Source organism: Ascidiella aspersa, chromosome 3 (assembly GCF_963924565.1).
Source record: "Ascidiella aspersa chromosome 3, kaAscAspe10.2, whole genome shotgun sequence".
NCBI classification, from domain to species: domain Eukaryota; kingdom Metazoa; phylum Chordata; class Ascidiacea; order Phlebobranchia; family Ascidiidae; genus Ascidiella; species Ascidiella aspersa.
In genome coordinates this window covers 24,708,565-24,727,336 of record NC_139449.1, presented here as the reverse complement: position 1 = coordinate 24,727,336, position 18,772 = coordinate 24,708,565, and the positions used below count along the sequence as shown (strand labels likewise).

The following is an 18,772-nucleotide window of genomic DNA, read 5'->3' as shown; positions in this document are numbered from 1 at the left end:
CGCTATTATAATAAAAACGGTCAAAAGTGATCGTATCAACACTTGTATAGATCTTGCTATGGATCCGATCAGTTTTTCATTTTGTCAAAAATCGCTCAACAACGCAATGCGGTCCCGCTGCGTTCCCACAGTGTGTGGATACGGATATTGCGACGCCCAGATAAACATCAACACAAGGTCAAGATGTTGTTATCGCATGTTCAACTCCACCTAGATAAAGGGCCGTATTATGTATTTGCTTTGCGTTTCTACGAATGACGCACAACCCCGAAATACCTATCAGCTGTGAGAAAATAGCGGTGCAGACATGGGTATATGTTTTTCTAGCCGATTCTGCGTCCTTAATATTTTATTAATAATCAAGAAGTATAATGGCAAAACAAAAAAAAGCGTCAGGTATTTGCCAAACTCCCCTTTCTCAAAGCACCACCAAAAACCCGTTGTTGATTTCGTGTAATAGGCTATATGAGGATGTTGTGAGTATTTGCGATGTGAGTCAACTGATCGAAGCCTTTTGGTTTGTCGATTTTGTGTTTTCCTGTAGACAGCCGATGTAAGCCAACATTTCAATCAATAGGACAGCACGAAACATGTTGTTAGCATTATCGCCGTTTTTCAATTTCCACGCAACAGCACTGCGCAGTTATGATATTCATACTTCTTGAAACTGGTGACAAGTAAATTTTCCACAAATTGCACTATATCGGATATAATCTGTAAATAGCATTTAGTTTATGGTAAATTTGTTTTGTTGGAACAAAAATGCAACTAAGGGGCAACAGTCCATAAATCCTGACTCTATTGCCATACAAATACGCAAATCAGACTTCTTTGTACTTGGAAATTCTCCATTAAAGGTAATTCGAACAAGCGATATGCAGTGGCAGTGTGTTCAGCTGCGCCAGCTGCCTGTGCAAAATATGCAATTGTTCTAGCCTTTAACCTTGTTTGTTAAAATATCAGAACGTTGTGATAAAAAACAATGAATTGATTCAGGTGCGCACCATAAATAGCAGATCAATTCAAAACCAGCTATGTATAGCCTAAAACCAGCAAAAAATACAATTTTATCCAAGCTCGATTGTGGATATTTGCTAAGAGTCTAAAAATAGTGGCGCTTGCACCTATTTGTTTGCCGGGAAAATACTTACAAGTTCTTTATTTAACCGGGGTTGTTATTAAGGACATGGCAAGGGATCCAACCCAACACGCACACTTTTGAAATTAAAGTAATCACGCAACAGCCACCCAATCTTTGTATTGTTGAGATAATATGCGTCTTGGGATAAAGTTCCCTAGACAGGTGACACTTTAATGAATGAATTGGCATCGGTTACAGACCGAATGAGTTTTTAGATTTAAATGGATATGTTTTTGTCTCTCTAAAGGTTAAGTACGGGTATTTAAAACCTAAAACTAAGTGTCTGTTAACGCCATGAAGAAGTTGATTTAATTCTGTTTAGACTCTTAAAGTACAATAGCTAAGCGTTTATGTTGTACGCCGAGGATATAAAACACAACTTATTGAACCTTAATCTAAAGCGAGCCTTAACAAAATCACAACTCGATTAACAGATGGTGTTATCGCTGTACAGTAAGCGCTTAGGTGAGTTGCCGCTTAACGACCCTCTCTATACTTTCGATCCTCCAGTTTTATTTAGGGAGTTAAATAAGAAGGCGAATTGATATGAATCGATTCTTGCATTGTGTCCAAATCGAGCCGATCGACCCGCGGAAAGCCAGGGAAACTCGGTCTGTGGGCAGTCCAATTAAGTTTGCCCGGGACCGCGGTGTGCCGACTCGTCCAACTGTGTCACCGCTCCGACAGCGAAAAGACGCAGATGGCTTAAATGGCAACCTCGTCGGACACGGGGCTGATGTTGATTGGAGGTAAATCGATGAAAATCTCATCCGATTTCGCATTTTTCAATGCATTAAATGTCGACTGCTTTGACATTTCGCCCTCGCGCCGATTTTTCCTTTTCCTATTTTTATACTTTTTACGAAGCAGCGTTGGTAAAAACCAATACGCCTTCCTATATATAATGATAATAGTTGGCCCACTGTTTGTGGTAAAACAAATATTTTGACCTGATCGACGCCTGAAACTCGCTGTGGTGGTTTTACCGCAGGAAATAACATTGCGATGTTTTCTATACACAATAAGCACACGTGTGTTATCCACATCAGAGAGATTGTGGTGAAAAAAAATACATCTTTAAACAGTTTGTATGATGTGTTTATTGAAAAACGTGCTTGGTTCCTTGTTTCGTCCAATCGTACAACAACATGGCGCGGTAAAGGAGGTTGGCCCTTTTGTCGAGACTTTGTAATCCAGCTATACTAACTACGTTGCTGCATTTTAAATTGAGATTGGAGAGATAAACTTGACAACCCTCGGTCGCACTTGTAACAGTTAACCTAACGTAGTGATGGCCTAAATTAATAATTCATTCGTATTTTTTAGCATCCTAAATCGCGGTGTTTCTTTGGGAGGGGACGCCTTTGTCGTGGTCACAAAAAATAAACAGTTTACTGCAAACGAAATCGTATAAAAAAGTGGAAAAAAATGAGTCTGGTTATCTTTGTACACACAACATATTTAAATGTTTTCACCTATATTAATGTGATATCATTTTTGGAGCTATAATATTTTTTATGTTATCATATTTTGAGGATCAAGCGCATTTGCCATTTTCCTAAGTGCAGTGATAGTAAAGCTGTGGAGTTGGCGGACCTCCAGGGTTCATTTGTAGGTTACCTTGTTGACATTTGAGTTTTTAAGTCCTTAACAAGGCGTGTAAGAATTGAGTTGTTTTTTTTCATTTGGGGACTAAATTTTTGTTACGATATTATCATTCTGCTTTGTGTTAACTTACCGGAGGTTCCGGATAATATTTTACAACTCATGGGTATTGGTAAACCAGAAAAGGTTTATAAAATCTTTAGCTTAGTATATGGAATGGAATTTTGTTCTTGCAAAACATATTTTGGCAAAAAAAAAATACAAATTGGATCATGTTTTGGTTCATTTAGAGATTTAAATTGGTTTTTTAAAGGATGCCAATCGCCTTTGACGTTTGACCACGCTTATATCAAGTTTGACAAACATTTAAGAGCATATTACCTTAGTCTACTTATTGCTTCATATTTTCGAAAAACAATTGTAGTGATCTAATTAAATTGAATAACAGTTTAATTCAAATTAACTGGCGTCATTTTACAAATGGGGACAGACATTCATGCAATACGCGTTATATTGCAATATGTATAATCCTTCAGATTGCAAATCTTACAGTTGGAGTATGACGTATATTGTAAGAAAATATAATTTGGAACATTGGTCACGCTTTAGAAAAGAGGTCGCTAATCGATTGATAATAACACAATAGAGCAAGAAAGAGTAAGTGTACGTTTCCCCTGGTCATATGAGCCAAAATACTTCTTTATTTTTTCATATGAGCCAAAAATACTTCTTTATTTTTTAAGATAGAATAGACCACAAGTAAATACTCAAACGTCTGCTGTCGGCTACATCCAGATATTTCGGTCGATCTGTTTTAGTGTATACGCCTCGTCTTAACTCGGTTAAACTTTACCTAGTTTCTTAAAAGCTTAACTTATATTATTATCGCTGTTCACGCTGTGCCCTTACTTCGCTTGTTTAAAATAGAAATTGTCTGCCAACAGTGCATTTTAAAACTATACGACTATACCGGCCAAGACTTTGGAATGCACTATACGTAGAACTTCCACTGAACTATTTTGTTATTCTACGGACCTGAGTGGAATCAGACTAAGACTTCTACGTAGATGAAACATCTTGCGAACAGGAGGATATGACTGAACCATGGCTATATAGGTTGCGTTTTAATACGAGGTTAAACATGACAAAATAGTTACCAACAACAACAACTGTATTGGCTGTTTATATATCATTGCTGCTAAGTTGCCATTTTGCTCTGAAGAATAAATACACGAATATGTAATCAAAATGTCTTCATTCATGGGCCTAATACAAGTGTTTTTTAGGAGAACCATTTAAGTATTTTTAGGAGAACCATTTTAGTTGATAGACTGCCTGGCAGCAACAGTATAATTATCTATTTCGTATTTTCACATAACATTTAATCGACATAATTGTAACTCTGCAAGACTCAAATAGCAAACTTATCGGTCCTGGTATTTCAAATGACAATTAGTCACATTTGTAATTTAAAGTCTCCTATATTTCAATGTATAATTCTAAAAACACAACTACAGAAAATTTATTTTTTTATGTTGGTTGGCAAACCGTGATAGACCACTATACACTGATGGTTTTAAAAAGGGTTTTGTATTGTTTTTATCGGAAAATGGTTCATATACAATATACAATTGTAAACAATCTGATAAATTTGATCGGAACGTGAAAACGACAACGACACATTGTGGTCTAAGGTCTACAAAACAAGCAATGAGAATAATATATATATTAGTGCACGAGGCCCTTTCAACTGAAATACCCAAGACAACATAGATATATGTACATTGGTTCCTCCAGCACCTATAGTCCGAACATGGTTGTATATCCAACATTCTTGAAAGTTTAACAATAGTAAAGTGTCGTTTTAACTTTAAGCAAATGGCAAAGATAACGTTCTCCAGCTTCTGCCTATAGCAAAGCGCCATGGAGAGATGTTCCAAACACGGCAATTGAGTATAACGGGGTTTGTTTGCTAATCTCGAAATCGCACAAACGTGCAGCGGAATTCACACGCACGAGACGGCGTTCGGTTCCCTGTCGCTGGCGTCTTCCATCAGGCCGTCAGCCTCTTCGTCGAAATCCACCAGAGACAGACGTTGTTGAAAGTCATCGACGTATTCGTCTTCGTTGTCGTGGATCGGCGCCAGAATGACGTCGCCGCTGGGCGAGTCTTCCGTTTCTAAGTCGGCGGCAAAGGTCTTCGACTGGCTTTTATTGGTCAGAGTTGGAGTGAGCACAATTACCGAGGTCACTGGGTCGCTTCCGCGGCCGTAGCGCACCCGATCACTGTTGGCGTACTCCCTGGCTGTGGACGACGAGTTGATGGTAGGGGGTCGGGGCTGGAGCACCTCGTGTTGCACTGTTTCACCCGCTTGCGTTTGACTACTGGCTCTGCTGGTGCGCAGGTGCACGCTAAGCGAGCGCACCATGCGCCGGCTGTACGCCTTCATGCTCAGCACGGCGTCGGTTAGGTCACGGCAGGTGAAGGCGCGCTTGAAGTCGCTGCGGAAGCGTTGTGACACAAAGGCGTAGACGAGCGGGTTCACGCACGAGTTGGCGTACGACAAGCAGTGCGCCAACATCTTGAGCACAAACGTGGCCGAAGTGAACGGAAAGTTGCCGAAGGTTTGCCAGAGCGTGGTGAGGTGGTGCGGGAACCAGTCGATCGCAAACACGATCACCTGTTTTCGAAGCAAAAATGAAAACAGCTATTTAAAAATAACAAAGGTTTATGGAACAGCTATTAAAATTAACAGAAGTTTATGTAATCGTAATAGGAATATCAAAGGGCAAAACTTATGCGTAAATCAAATGAATTTTAAGGTTTTTATTGTATGAGTTTTATTTCACTGGAAATTACGTTATGTTGCAAATTGCTCGACGTGAGCTGAATCTGTTTTCAAAGCTTTGTTTAAAATCTTTTCTGTTAATAAAAAACACAATTTAATATAATTTCATTTAGTATGAAACTAATATGTATAGAATTTAGGTATTTTGTTCCAGAAATATGTGACCAGGTAAAGCATTATAGAGACAATCCTTGCGTTGTCAAAACCCGTCCGCCGTTGCCTTGAAGATTATCAGTTGTTTGATTAAAATGCACGAAAAGTCGGCGAATTTATTAGTCAAGGGTCGAGCGGTTCGATTCGTCAGCCCTTAACGCCGCGGCAGAAGTAAAACGGTATTAATAATGCACCAGGAGCGGCGCTAGGAAGGGGCGGGCGCACCGAAATGCGGCGAAGTTTGGTTTTTGACATTTTACTTCAGACGCGAGGTTGGCACCTTGGTATAGTCCAAACGATAACTTGAATTTGAATGCGGCGAGCGAGCTCAAAACCGCGGCCCTCATTCTTTATTCAGCCTTTAAGAGCCCGATCGATCGATCTATAGGTGGTCGGATTCTAATATTGCGAAATGCAATTGAGCCCAGGTAAGCTAGTCGAACTCAAGACAAATGAATAAAAAATGAATTGCTATTGCCTATTTTAGTTCGGCAAAAAATGACTCTTTTATTGCCCTCGTCAGTGTGTTGCATAAGTTCTCGGGTGATCTAGTATTTCTGGGTAAAAGGGAGACAATTAAACGCTAATGCCATAACAATTTTGTGTTTTATATTACATTTAATCAGTCATTTATATGCATTTAATCAGTAATTTATATTTAATCAGTAATTTATAAAAAATATAGTAAATAATTTCATTTTAAAATTTTTTTTTTTTTTTTTAAAGATAGTTTATTTTAAAAGGGACCAAGTAGAAATGATAGAAACAGTCGTCATCTGAGCTGTAATTTACTTCCCCTCTTTATTGATACCTAAAACTCCTATTAGCCTCTGTTTATATGTTTCAAGGGCGCAGTAACCTTAGGGGTGGTACAAAGCGAGCATTAATTGCTGTACCCCAAATGTAGGTCAACTATATGGAAATACTCGCATTATATGCTATCAAAAATCGACTGTCCAGCGAGAATAACCCACCACCATGACAACGATCTTGGTAACTCTCTTCCGTGATCCCCTGGCGCTCTTGTTCCGCATGATGGCGCTGTTCGACTTGGCGTTGCGGCACATGGCGCACAGGACGCCCACGTAACAGCTGAGGATGACGAGCAAGGGCAGCACGTAGCCCAGCAGAAATATGGAAAGCTGATACCAGCGATACCACTGGTACATGTTCCAGTTGATCACGCACAGCGTCAGGCCTTCGTACTCGAACTTCGGGGAAAAATGCGTAATAATTAACAAAAAGAATTTCCGGCAGTTTTGTGCTTTATAACATACACAAACGCAACGTTAAGTAAATTTTTCAATGTCACGCGAAAAATCTAACGTATAGTGCATATGTTTTGAATATTTTGTACCAATATTAAGCATGGAAAGTCAACACGTTATATAGACCCTATACTTTTACTATCGTCCTTGTTTTATTCTAAATTGCCCTAGTTTTTACTTTTATAAAAATGATATAAAAAAGTTGCTTGAGTTGAATATTTTTCAATTTAAGACACGAAACCTTTTTTGCGTAGTGCAAGTCGATTTGTTTTTGGAATAATCTTCGGACATATTTTCGCCAGGTTCTCTCTAATAGTCAACATGACCCTTCGCTTTCATTTATTGCTGTTGGTCGAAAATTGGCGTCATCGGAAGGTGACCTAAACGTGCTGTTCGTTCCAATTAAAGCTAACTGAACCGTGATTAAGGTGGAAGGTCGTCGTATCGACAAAGTGTCTCGCTCAATGTGCCGTTATTTTAGTCACGAGTCCAAATGTCACCAATCGATACGCACTGCATAATATGGGAAAATATTTTAATAGCAGAATCACGAGAAACGCGTTAAATGCATCGCCCTTATCGGAAGTTCATTCGCCAAGCTTATAGTTATATTTTGCCCTTAGTTGAACGACTTGGTTTAGCTAACATAGTCACGTAACGGTAATATTTTTCTGTAAATATACACATCGATAATCACCTTTAGCTGTTAGTTATACGAGTTATAAGATTCCAACAGTGTTGGTTTTGTAAGCTGCGCGATATCTTACGCAAATATTTGCCGCTGCGACACAAGATAGCAAAATGCTAAAGTGGGATGACGTATGTTGTAGTGCGTTCATGACTTGCTAATGTGTCAAAATTTGTTTTGCCCAGCAAGAATGGTGGTACTGCAAACCGATAAGTGTACTATGTTTGCGTTTCCACAAAAAATGCTATTTAAACCAGTGAAGGGACAACGCGTTAGCACTTTTTGTTGTTCCAAACCGTCTGCAAATGCAGCCAACAGAAAAAGTTTAAAGTATAAAGAATAACACAATACGCTGCATCATTTTTTACATTCTCGTTAATTGTACAGCTCGTTACATTTTTTGGTCCTAATTTTCGTGTGCAAGGACTAACGGTCAAAACTAGGTATGTCCGACACTTGACAATTCTGATACCGATACCCTAAACTTTAGACAAAAAGTATCGCCAGCGATATTACTTGGCGTTTTTATTATTCTCGAATAAGAAAAATAAATGAAATTGAAAAATTAAAGGATACTTTCTATACTGCTTATTAGGATCACAATTTGATTTAGCGTTAAGAAGTTAAGTTAACTTTAGTTGTTGGTCCAATATTTTTTAATTGATTTACTTCACTGTATAAATCGTTACGATTGCAAATTATTGCTGAAATTATTAGATTAATTTGGTATCGGATCGGTATCGATACCGCCTTAGTATCGGACGAGTACCGATACTTTCACTTGGCATCTGGCATCGGCTCCAAACATATGAGGCGCACGGTTAAATTAAGTTCATCTTCTGGAATGTTCTTGAAGTCGATTGGTCGCAATTTGCGTTACGATAATAAGGCCAAGCAGAATAAATGGGATTTTTTCCGAATCGCTATTTAAATCATCACAGTTGAATGGGCGCGAAGTGTGGTTAAATTAACGACTGGGCACAGTAATGGAAGTTTGCCTCGCGACGCTTGGAATCAATACAAATTATTACTGAAATGGAGTTATGTGTTTCATTGAGAACGTTTTGAATGGTGTGAAAATAAACTCACACAATACAAAACCTAGTGCAAGAAATCCTATAAATCTCAATTATGTTTTTATAAACTCAATTATGATTTATCACTTACTTAATAAAATTCATCACTTGAAACCTCTCGAAACCAAACTCTCATCGAGGTCCTGCAGGCATTTTAACTTAAATATCAAGACTTATCAGGTAAATAATCATTAATTTCTTTCGAATACCAAAAACTAAGTACATAACTTATTAAACCGTAACTCAGTTTGTTTGGATGTTATATAATAAATTTATTTCGCTTCAAAAAGCATTTTAATTATCAGTATTTAATATTCATTCCAGTTAAGATACTTATAATGCTTTTAGGAGAGAAATATATTTATCGTTTAATATCCGCAAACAAACTGATTTTTCGGCTGTAGGCCTAAACTTAGTTTAATCTTCATCAGGTTACTTTTTAATTTGAATTCGCCGAGCTTAAGTTGGGCGTGGGTGTGCAATAAAAGAAACAATTGAATTGGGTCAGAAAAAGTAGAAAGGTGTTATATAATTAAGAAAGTTCAACGTTCGCTCAATAAGACAATTCCGTTTTTTCTCAAGGGTGAACATAAATTTAAATGAATTCATTCCTAAAAGCACAGTGTGTTTGTTAAAGGTGTTCGGTTGGCAAACATTTCAAAACTGGCCTATTCATATATATGGATCTACCCAATAAGGTCAAAATATATAAAAAGAGTTGTATTGGTGTGTAAAATCGCGAATCGATTGGAATATGGTTGATCCCGCAGAGTAAACATGACAGAAGATTTAACATCACTGTGTATACCTGCGGTTATTTACCCGATTTTTTGAAAAACAATTAACCCCATTGTGTTTTTGCGGTAACAAAGGCATTGACCTTTGTCCAAGTACGTATATGAGAATACCGTTCTCTTCGTTTTTCCAATGTCGGAAATTTTCTGCCGAGAGCGGCAATAACCGAAAAAAATTCTTGAAGCTGGGATTCGTTCAGTGAGTAGTTCCACATTATGTCGATATTAAAGCTACAAACACTATTATAGTTACCTCGACCCGTGTGACTACCGCCATAATGCCGATTCCCACTGAGATTACCCAGATGAAGACGAGTCCCCTCGTTGCGTTTGCCCTTGTTCGCAGTTGCTTGGCGGATGTGGCGTAAACGACAGCGAAGAACCTTTCAGGACCAAGAAGAATACTGAAGCCAAGCCGTTATACATTGGGACGCAAATTGGCATACTCATGTACAGGGTTTTTTTAAGGTTTGGTTTGGGTGGCCGCTAAGTACTTTTAAGAGACCGCAAGTGTTTCATTTAAATACCAAAAAGTTGCAAGTCCAAAATTTGGGAAACCGCTGGAGAAATTTGGGGGACCGTTTTGATCCCCCAAAACACCTTAAAAAATGTCGAATAAAACATTCATGCAATTGCACGGCCAATAGGCTTTCTTCCAAAGTGAAGCCATCTTCCGTGCTATGCAATTTAGTGCTCTTGGACAGATTTACAAGTCGTGTGGCAGCAATAGTTGGTAAAGTATGGATATGTGTAAACTTCTCATGTATAAAAACGTGCGATTGAGAAGCCATTACGAATAATACAGCTGTAACTTGCTTACAGCAAAGATTTAAATCAAAAGATCTGTTTAACACAGTTTTGTGGCCACCATTTCGTGGTTTTGATCCATGTAGCATAACCTGATTATCGCCAACAAAAACCGCGCAACATCAAATATTTATAATTAGGTCTCATACTGAGAAATGCTCTTAGAGTAATCTGAGATTTGTAAGAGAAGTCATGAAAATCTTTTTCTAAAGACTATCACTGGCTTTCATTTAAGAACCAACCAAAAAAATACGAGTTTTTTAAAACGAAGTTAATCTTGTGGATTTTGAAAAACGACCCTTTGGTTTCGGCTTTAATGGCAAGTTCCTGCTTGGGCTTTGCAAAGCCGCGATCAAAAACCACGATAAGGTATTACTCGTTTTCCCTTGTGGATAAAGCACGGGGCCCGAAAATTATCTAAGCCTTCAAATAATAGACAGTAGGATAAAAATCGTCTCTCGGATCTTTATCACCGAATCATGTTCGCAAGGGAATCGTTTAGCTTTAACTTTAAAGCGATTCGTTTGAAGATAAAAGCGTCAATTGCTGAAACGAAGTTTGCAAATAGATTTTCTTAGCGATAAAATCGAAGGTCGTTAATCACTTGCCAGAAAACAGTAGTTCGGCTTGCCGATCGACCTGATTTCTTGTTTTGAAAAGGTGATTTGTCAACTAGGAGATGCTTTCAACCGTCGATTAATCGCGACTTATAATATTTGTTTGCGACAACCTTGAGATGAAGTTAAGATCAAAATACGGGTGGTAACTTTAGATACGCATTTGGAAGAGGTAATGAGCACATGCATTTACAAGAAAACGAGCGCTCGGTTAAAGGCAGCCGAAAGGTCATCAAACACGATCTAATGGCGTACCGCGCACTTGTGGGATGCGATTCACTTAAATCGACTTGTGGCAGTTTTAAATAATTCATAATTGAGGATATTAACTTATTTATCGCGCAGCCAGGGCGCGTGTTGAAAAAATTCGACATAGGCGAAAAGCGCATGGCTTTTTCGCAATTGAATAAAAATGGCGGAACGGAAGCGATAACAACTTGATTAATGCACTTGGCAGTCGGTGCGAGGCCCAACGCGTGCCGCGACATGCAGGCTTGTTGCTGCAATCAATATTTCATAGCGCCTGACTGCAGAGGCGCTCCAATCAATGCCCCGTACGTATTAACATTATGAACAGGTCACATCTTGTCTCATGTCGGTTTACTTGTCCTTCGTGTTCCGAGCAAATCGCGCGAATCGTTGCTCACGCGCCCCACTCAAGCGAGATTTCGCAGGTTCCGCTATTGCCGAACGGACGTGTTTGTATTTCGTAATTAATAGGTTTCGAAAATATAGTCGAATTTTTTTGAATGCTAACGGCTTCAATAATTGCCGAAAAGTTAAAAAGCAAAATATGTTTAGATTTTATTGAAGGTTCTGGTTTTAAGCATTTTTATTGAAATTGTTAAAACTTTTAAATGAATAAATGTTAAAAATAAACAAAGAGATCTTTGAAACTCCCATAAGTTTACCTATCCTCTATATGGGTTTTAATATTCCTATTACGTCTAACCCAAACCTATCCTGTGTATTTATTACTCAATTAAGAAAATTTGTTTTGACTTTTTGTTCAAAATTTCAAAATTTTGATTGTAGCTCAACCGGCCCTGTTCAAAAATTTGCACAGTACACTTTAACTACGACCAAGATTTTTTTGCTCGAGGTTGAAATTTCATTATACTCACTATTTTCCTATAGATGTTTTTTAAGTTTAGCTTTTGAAGCACTGCAAAGTTTTTAAGCTTTGGACCAAACAAAGGACTCGATTAAAATACAGGTACAAAAGTGACTCCAGTTAAAATCAGCGTGCCGACTTAGGAACGGCTGGGTTTTGCCTCGTCATGAAAACCTACCACAGTTTTTATAGAGATCGATCGGCTTAATGTATAGGTGGTCTAACCATGGGCGTACAAGTCAACACGTTCGGGCAGAGCAACATCGTTCTCAATTATTCGCACCTCTCAAATATTTCGCACGTTTTTTTATTGTGGCATTTTGAAATTTTATTTGCACAAGAGAATGCTTCCTTTCAATGTGACATTTTGTTACTGGAGAAAGAGTATTTCGGTAATGGTGGTGCAACGAGCTGACATCGAAAGCATAAACAGTCAGCTTCCTAGCCGCAAATGCGTCATAACTTGTCTATACGAAACATTTATTTAAGCTTTGTTGCTTAAGTTTTTTTTTCGCTTGTAGCAATGCGAACCTACACATGCGATTTGGAAAATCAAAACGTTATCGCTCTTACCATGTTGGGAATGTTTGTTCAGTCGTACTTTAAGTTTACTGATGCGTCCACTTAGAAGCGTCCACATGACAAAAGCGCCACATTCAGCAAAAATATCTTAGTTGATAGACACTCTATTTAGCGTTACGTCATACCACCTAAAACTGACTATAGCTGTTATCCGTGAAAAGGTGATAATTTTTCAGCCACAGTATATTACATGGTTCGAGCGTCGAAGTTCGACATTATCGATTTTTCGGCGGTGTCATGACTCTATATGTTGAACGGTGCAGCCCAAAACGACTTTTGCCAAGCTACGTGCGCGTTACAACTCACAGTTGTCGGAGTTCGAACCAAAGGGCGGCGCGTCTCAATGAAGATTTGCGATCGACTGCAACGCACGGAGGCGGACATTCCCGAGTCGCATTGCGGTTTGAAAATGTCGGGCAGTCGACACATAACTCGGGTTGATAGACGCCCTTTGTAGACTAGATCGGCTGCAGCGGTCTCGTCATACAGCGTACTGGGCTTTGTTATATCCAAGGTTAAAGGCGATATTAATGCGTTGTCAGTAAGCAGTCGCTGTGTCGTTCCTATGAACTAAGTACAAGGTGAACCCGTGACCTTAACCACATGCCCGCAAACTGGGCATGTGAAAATGGCTTTAAATTTAAAGGGAAACTTCGACAAACGCCAACTTTTTGAAGCATATTCACATACGGCCCTGCTTAGATTTTTTCATGTTTAATGGTTTATTCTTTATGTAGATAAGTTTTAACTGCAATATGCAAATCATTTATAGTTCGTCGACCGTTCGTTGAGTACCATGATACAAAATTTGTTGTTTAGCTAGAAAATTTGACAAATATGTTTGTCGTGGTGTTAAATTATAGGGAGAGATTTTCGAGGAATTCGCTTGCCAGCCTATGCAATAAGACAAGTTATCCGTGTTTTAATGAAAAACATAAATAAAAGGCAGATTAAATAAATTAAATATTCAAGACAAAACCATTAATCTACAACATATATTGTGGTACTAATGTTTCAAATCTGTCATATTTGATCGAACCGTTCGTTTCCTGGAGACTATAGACTATTATCTTTATAGTTACCGAAATGGTAATATTACACAAAGCACTATCGGCATGCTGCTCGCCTAAACGCACGGCGCACGCCCACCCTCCGTGCAGTAAAGTGGACTTATTCGGGCAAACTATTGTTAAGCCTACTAAAGCAAATGAGACTGGTACATGCTAAAAGGACGATAAAAATAAATAGGGACCCATTCGTTTTGACTTACCTGTCAAAAGACAGCGCCACCAGAGTATAGATGCTCGCCAGCATTGCCACCTTTTGGCAGACCTCGCAGAACACGCACATGAAGCCGCCGAAGGGCCACGCGTCCATGCTGTACACCGGAGCTTGGAAGGGAACGCAAAAGACCAAAAAGAACAGGTCGGCGATGGCCAGGTTGAGAATAAAGCGGTTCGTGTTGCTCAATCCCTGCGGCTGATATCTATAGATCTTCAGCATCACGGTGATCACCAGCGAGTTTCCTACGATGCCTACGCAGAAGATGACGCCGAAAAAGATCGGCACCAGGATTGCGGAGAGCGACTGCCCCTGGACCTCGACTCCAGGATCAGTTGCGTTTGCATTGAAGATGCTGTTGTTGCCATCGGATGCGTTGCTGTAGAACATGCCATAGACCGGCGTCGTCGCGATGTATAGCGGCACTGTGGCGCTGTCAAACTCGCTCGTGGTTTGCAAACGCGTGGATTCCATGCCGATTGAAACAGTTGATTGTTGGTCAAGCAGCGAACTGTTGCAGCAGCTTACGGTACTATGCTTGGATCTTGCGATTTCTTTTTTTTTTTTTCTCTTCACCTGAATACTAATTTTCCTTCTTTTTATATAGCAAATAGCCTTTCGACAGGCTTCGAAAGTTTATCACAGTCCAAGGCGTCGTTTTTCTCGTCACTGCCCCAATCCGACGAACCGTTTTCTTCACAGCTCGACTCCGTCGGGAATTACAGCAATGATCTTCCACCCTTACGCTCTAACGACTTTGTCTTTTCCTTGCGAAGCGAATCCTTGAGTGCTGACTCTGGGTCGTGGCCGCAACTTAACAGATCAGTTGGCCGTACCAGCGCTATGGAGATTTTATAATAGCGTGACAATAATTTTATTTAAAAAAGTAACTTTTATTGGTCGACAGCCAGTTTATAAAAAGGCGACTATAGAGCCTACATTCAAAACGGTTTTAATTAGAAGTACCGGCTGCAGGCGCTCTCGTCTCGGCGGCAAAATAATCGAAAAGGCAATTAAGCTTGTGATCGACTGTCCCAGGTAAATGAAGAAATTTTACGCATGGATCACTTATGTCGAAATCTATGAGGCGCGCAGTGAAAACATTCGTGAGTTTCCAATTAAAACCGTGAAGAAACAAATAGGACACATTGGGATTCTCCATGTATTATATACCAAGCGCGTTTGGATCTATAGCTAAAAATTTTTGATGTCTTTTAATTGTGACTATGCCACTGTGAACACCTTGCGCATCTTCTATATCTTAAATACAAACGAGCAGATGTGTTGCGTCTCTGTATTATAACCATGTCTACAATGCCTTTACATGTTCCCACCTTATGCAGATTACCACAAAGTATGTTTGCTTTATTAAGATTGCAAACTTGTTTAACAATCGAAAACTTAACTAAAGAAAATATTTTTGAATAACTTCCTTCTAGTTTAACCCTACTCGCCTCGGTCGTTGGACTAGAGCAAAATAAAAAAATTGAACATTTTCCTACCTAAGAATTAATTGCAGTTTGCAATTCGAACAATTTCTTTCAGGCAGGGATTAAGTTGGCACGGCTTTGGCCGAGAACAGCCCTCTGTAACAAAACCTCTTATTTAACGAGGGCTGTTCTCGGAACAGCTGGTTTAGCCGATGGAGTGTCGTCTTAGTGCGGGTTGAATGACGTCTTACGTCACCGATTGTTCTCTGCAAGTCAATTCAGGTGGTTGAGATCTTATGGCATATTGTTCAAAAAACAGCCCTGTTCGAGTTCCGACGCTTGGCTAGTACAGATACCCAATTTTTTTTAGTGCCCTTGTTTAATATTTATTATAAAAACAAACATTATCCGAACAGATTATATTTTTTCTTACTAAACATAGCTAACTGTGGATCAATTGATTTTCAGCGCAACATGTCGTGTTGGAGAACGTAGCGTTCGTAAGCTAATCTGGATTATCTCCGTGTCTACACGTTTATAGGAGCTTCTTATAGAAACAACACAACAAAAACATATTGGAGTACCTTTTTGGAGGACAGCACTCCACTTAATTTGACACGCCTATTGCTCCGAATTTTTTTAGTATAAATGGCTACAGCTCCGTCTATCTATATTCAGGTCATATGATCTAGTTCAGTGCTTCTTAAACTTTTTTAGTTTTGTCCCTATGATCTATCTCCAGATTTCATTAACCCTTGTCTTATGATATGATAAAACTATATCGTGCATATATAACAGCACAAAATGATTCAGGTTGTTTCGCAAGCTATCATCCATTTCTGACGGTTCACCCTTATTCACGCCTTTTGGTTGGTTCACCCCTGAAAAATTTTTATTTACCAAGGGGTGAACCATTTACGTGGTTAAGAAACACTGATCTAGTTCTCGAGTTCTTATATCGTGATAATGTGACGCCATTGTCACCCCAAAAATTACACTCACACTCCCGCCACTGCGTGGCAAAATATCGCCGACCTAGAACATTTGTTGTCAACACGCAACTCCCTTTAGATTTAAGACAAGGCGGTCACAGGTCAAAGACGAGCTTTCGCGAAAAGTGTGGCAAATCCTTTAATAATGCTTTATCTTCCGTGCGTTTTCGCCTCTCGCATCCACTGCTGATACACGCCAAATCCGCACATCCTCCTTCCGTAAAAAAATGTTTTTTGATTTGCACTTGGCATCACGACTGGCTTGCGCGCATATCTGGCCCGTGAGCTTTTGATTACCGGGCAGCGACGAGAGTGCGTCATTGCTGCCCTACAACTGATGGCTGTGTCGTGTAAGATCCGTCGCTCGCTCGTGTTTAACCAGGTCTTGGACAGACCAACAAGTTCCTAAGTAAATAGCGCGGCAGGAACTGAACCACCGCAGCTTTCCTAGAACGTTTCTGTGTAACACCACACTCTCCTTGTACCTTCTTTCCACCGACAACTTAACATATCTACAGGCTTAATGGCACTGGCGACCAACGCGAAGTTGAGGGGCGGCCATTCTAAGGGCGGTTTGAATACCTCATCAAATATTTATTTTTATACGCAAATTAAAAGCGAACAAATGCGATTATGGGCCTAATCCACGTCGCTTTGTGGTAGGTACTCTGGCGGAATTTTTAACTAACTGTGCGTTTTAAACGCGCGCGTTTATTTGACACACTGAGCTTACAAATTCTGTATACATATATTTCAATATATTTTGTCTTGATTAACATTGCTAACAAAACCAACCCAAAATTTGCAGCTAATCTTTTAATTTACTTTTTTAAATTATGGCGGCTAAACTTGTGTAGGCTTTTTAAATTCTTTCACCTGTAGGTTAACCTCAATCGCGCTAAGAACAATTAATTAGTGTCATTTAAGGACGCTTTCATTGGTTGACATTCCTTGACCAATACTGCCGTCTAGCGTTGAATATTTTATTTGGTAAAAAAAATTTCACTTTATAATGTTAAGCATTTAAATATAATAATTACAAAGTATAACATTGGTATTCTGCTTCTATATCAACTTAGTTTACCTTTGTTAAATTTATACAAACCAGTTCGCCCCATTCTAACATAAAAAAGAGCAAACATATAACATTGGCACACCTTAATTGGGGTTTTCGGATAAAATTGGATCGTAGCCGATATCCGATGTAAGTGTAATGTCAATATACTCGTCTGATATTAAACCAGTATCGGTATCGCTTCGAAACAAACTAATGTTGGGATTTCGGTCATAATTTGTCTAACAGAGCAATTTTTTCTTAAAAGGTGAATTTATGTAAAAACGATAAAATACAACTGGAGGTTACCCCGGTCGCCTACATAAAGGCTTATCGAAATCAGTCAATAAAGATAGCCTATTCAGGATCATAATGCAAGCCGGCGGTAAGGTTCGAACTCACGACCTCTCACCATACCGGGGCCTTTCCTCTACCAACTGAGTTACACAGGTTAAGAGGTGAGCAGGGCCAGAACCGACCATAGAACTATTGTATGCGGCATCCTGTTCGAATATACAACCTCAAGCCAAGTGGGTCAACAGCCCGTATTCATCAACTGGAGGTTCGTTATCTTTTTTTTGACCTAACAATCTGGGGAAAATGACATTTAAACGTTTTTATATTATCTGTTTTGATTGGAAGGGCATAGCCTACTATTGACGTTTGCGGTATCGGATAGGGTCGCGGTATTTCGGTTCAAATTATCGGGTAGGTACTATTTTTGCAAAAAATTACGCTTCATTATAGATGTAACTTTGTGACTAACGTTTTGAAGTAACTTTGTTACGTCATCTCTGATAAAGGTTTTATAAATGTTACTGACAACGTCATTAAACCATATGCAATATTTCAGGTGAAACTTTATTATATAAATGTATTACAATATTAAAAACTAAAAAAAGCTTTGGTAGGCTCAACCATCCCAAGTTCTTCTTTTTAAAATAATTTTAAAACAACTCTACAAAACCCAGACATTAGACGTGTTTAAACCATGTCGTCCAAGCGTAATTTCCCGTCGTTTTAAACCTAATTTCCATAGCGGAAATCTGCCGATACTTTCTCTGTATTCCTCTGACCCGCATCGTAATATAACGCTTCTGTAAAACATACTGTTAAACATATTTAACAAACCAAAAATAGAAGTAAGAAAACCATCAAAACTGAAGCCTACCTGAACGGAAACGAGGCCAGGGATTCTTAACCTTTTTATGGTTGTAGCCCACTTTTGTTTTGAAAATATTCCGTGGCTCGCTTCTTAAAAAGTTGTGCTTAAATTGGTTATTATCAACTGAAATGTGTAAGAAATCAAAAATAACTTCAA

The 18,772-nt window shown here is 39.0% G+C and overlaps 1 protein-coding gene across 1 annotated transcript; it reads right to left on the bottom strand.

Annotated features, from left to right (window-relative positions):
* Positions 1-4,752: 4,752 nt before the first annotated feature.
* On the bottom strand, positions 4,753-14,449 carry LOC146161082 (galanin receptor type 1-like). The gene is made up of 4 exons (XM_083385084.1): positions 13,965-14,449; positions 9,828-9,957; positions 6,723-6,959; positions 4,753-5,427 (listed from the first exon to the last, which is right to left on the bottom strand). Exons 1-4 carry the CDS (start codon positions 14,447-14,449, stop codon positions 4,753-4,755), a joined length of 1,527 nt encoding a protein of 508 aa, XP_083241210.1.
* Between the last annotated feature and the right edge of the window lie 4,323 nt (positions 14,450-18,772).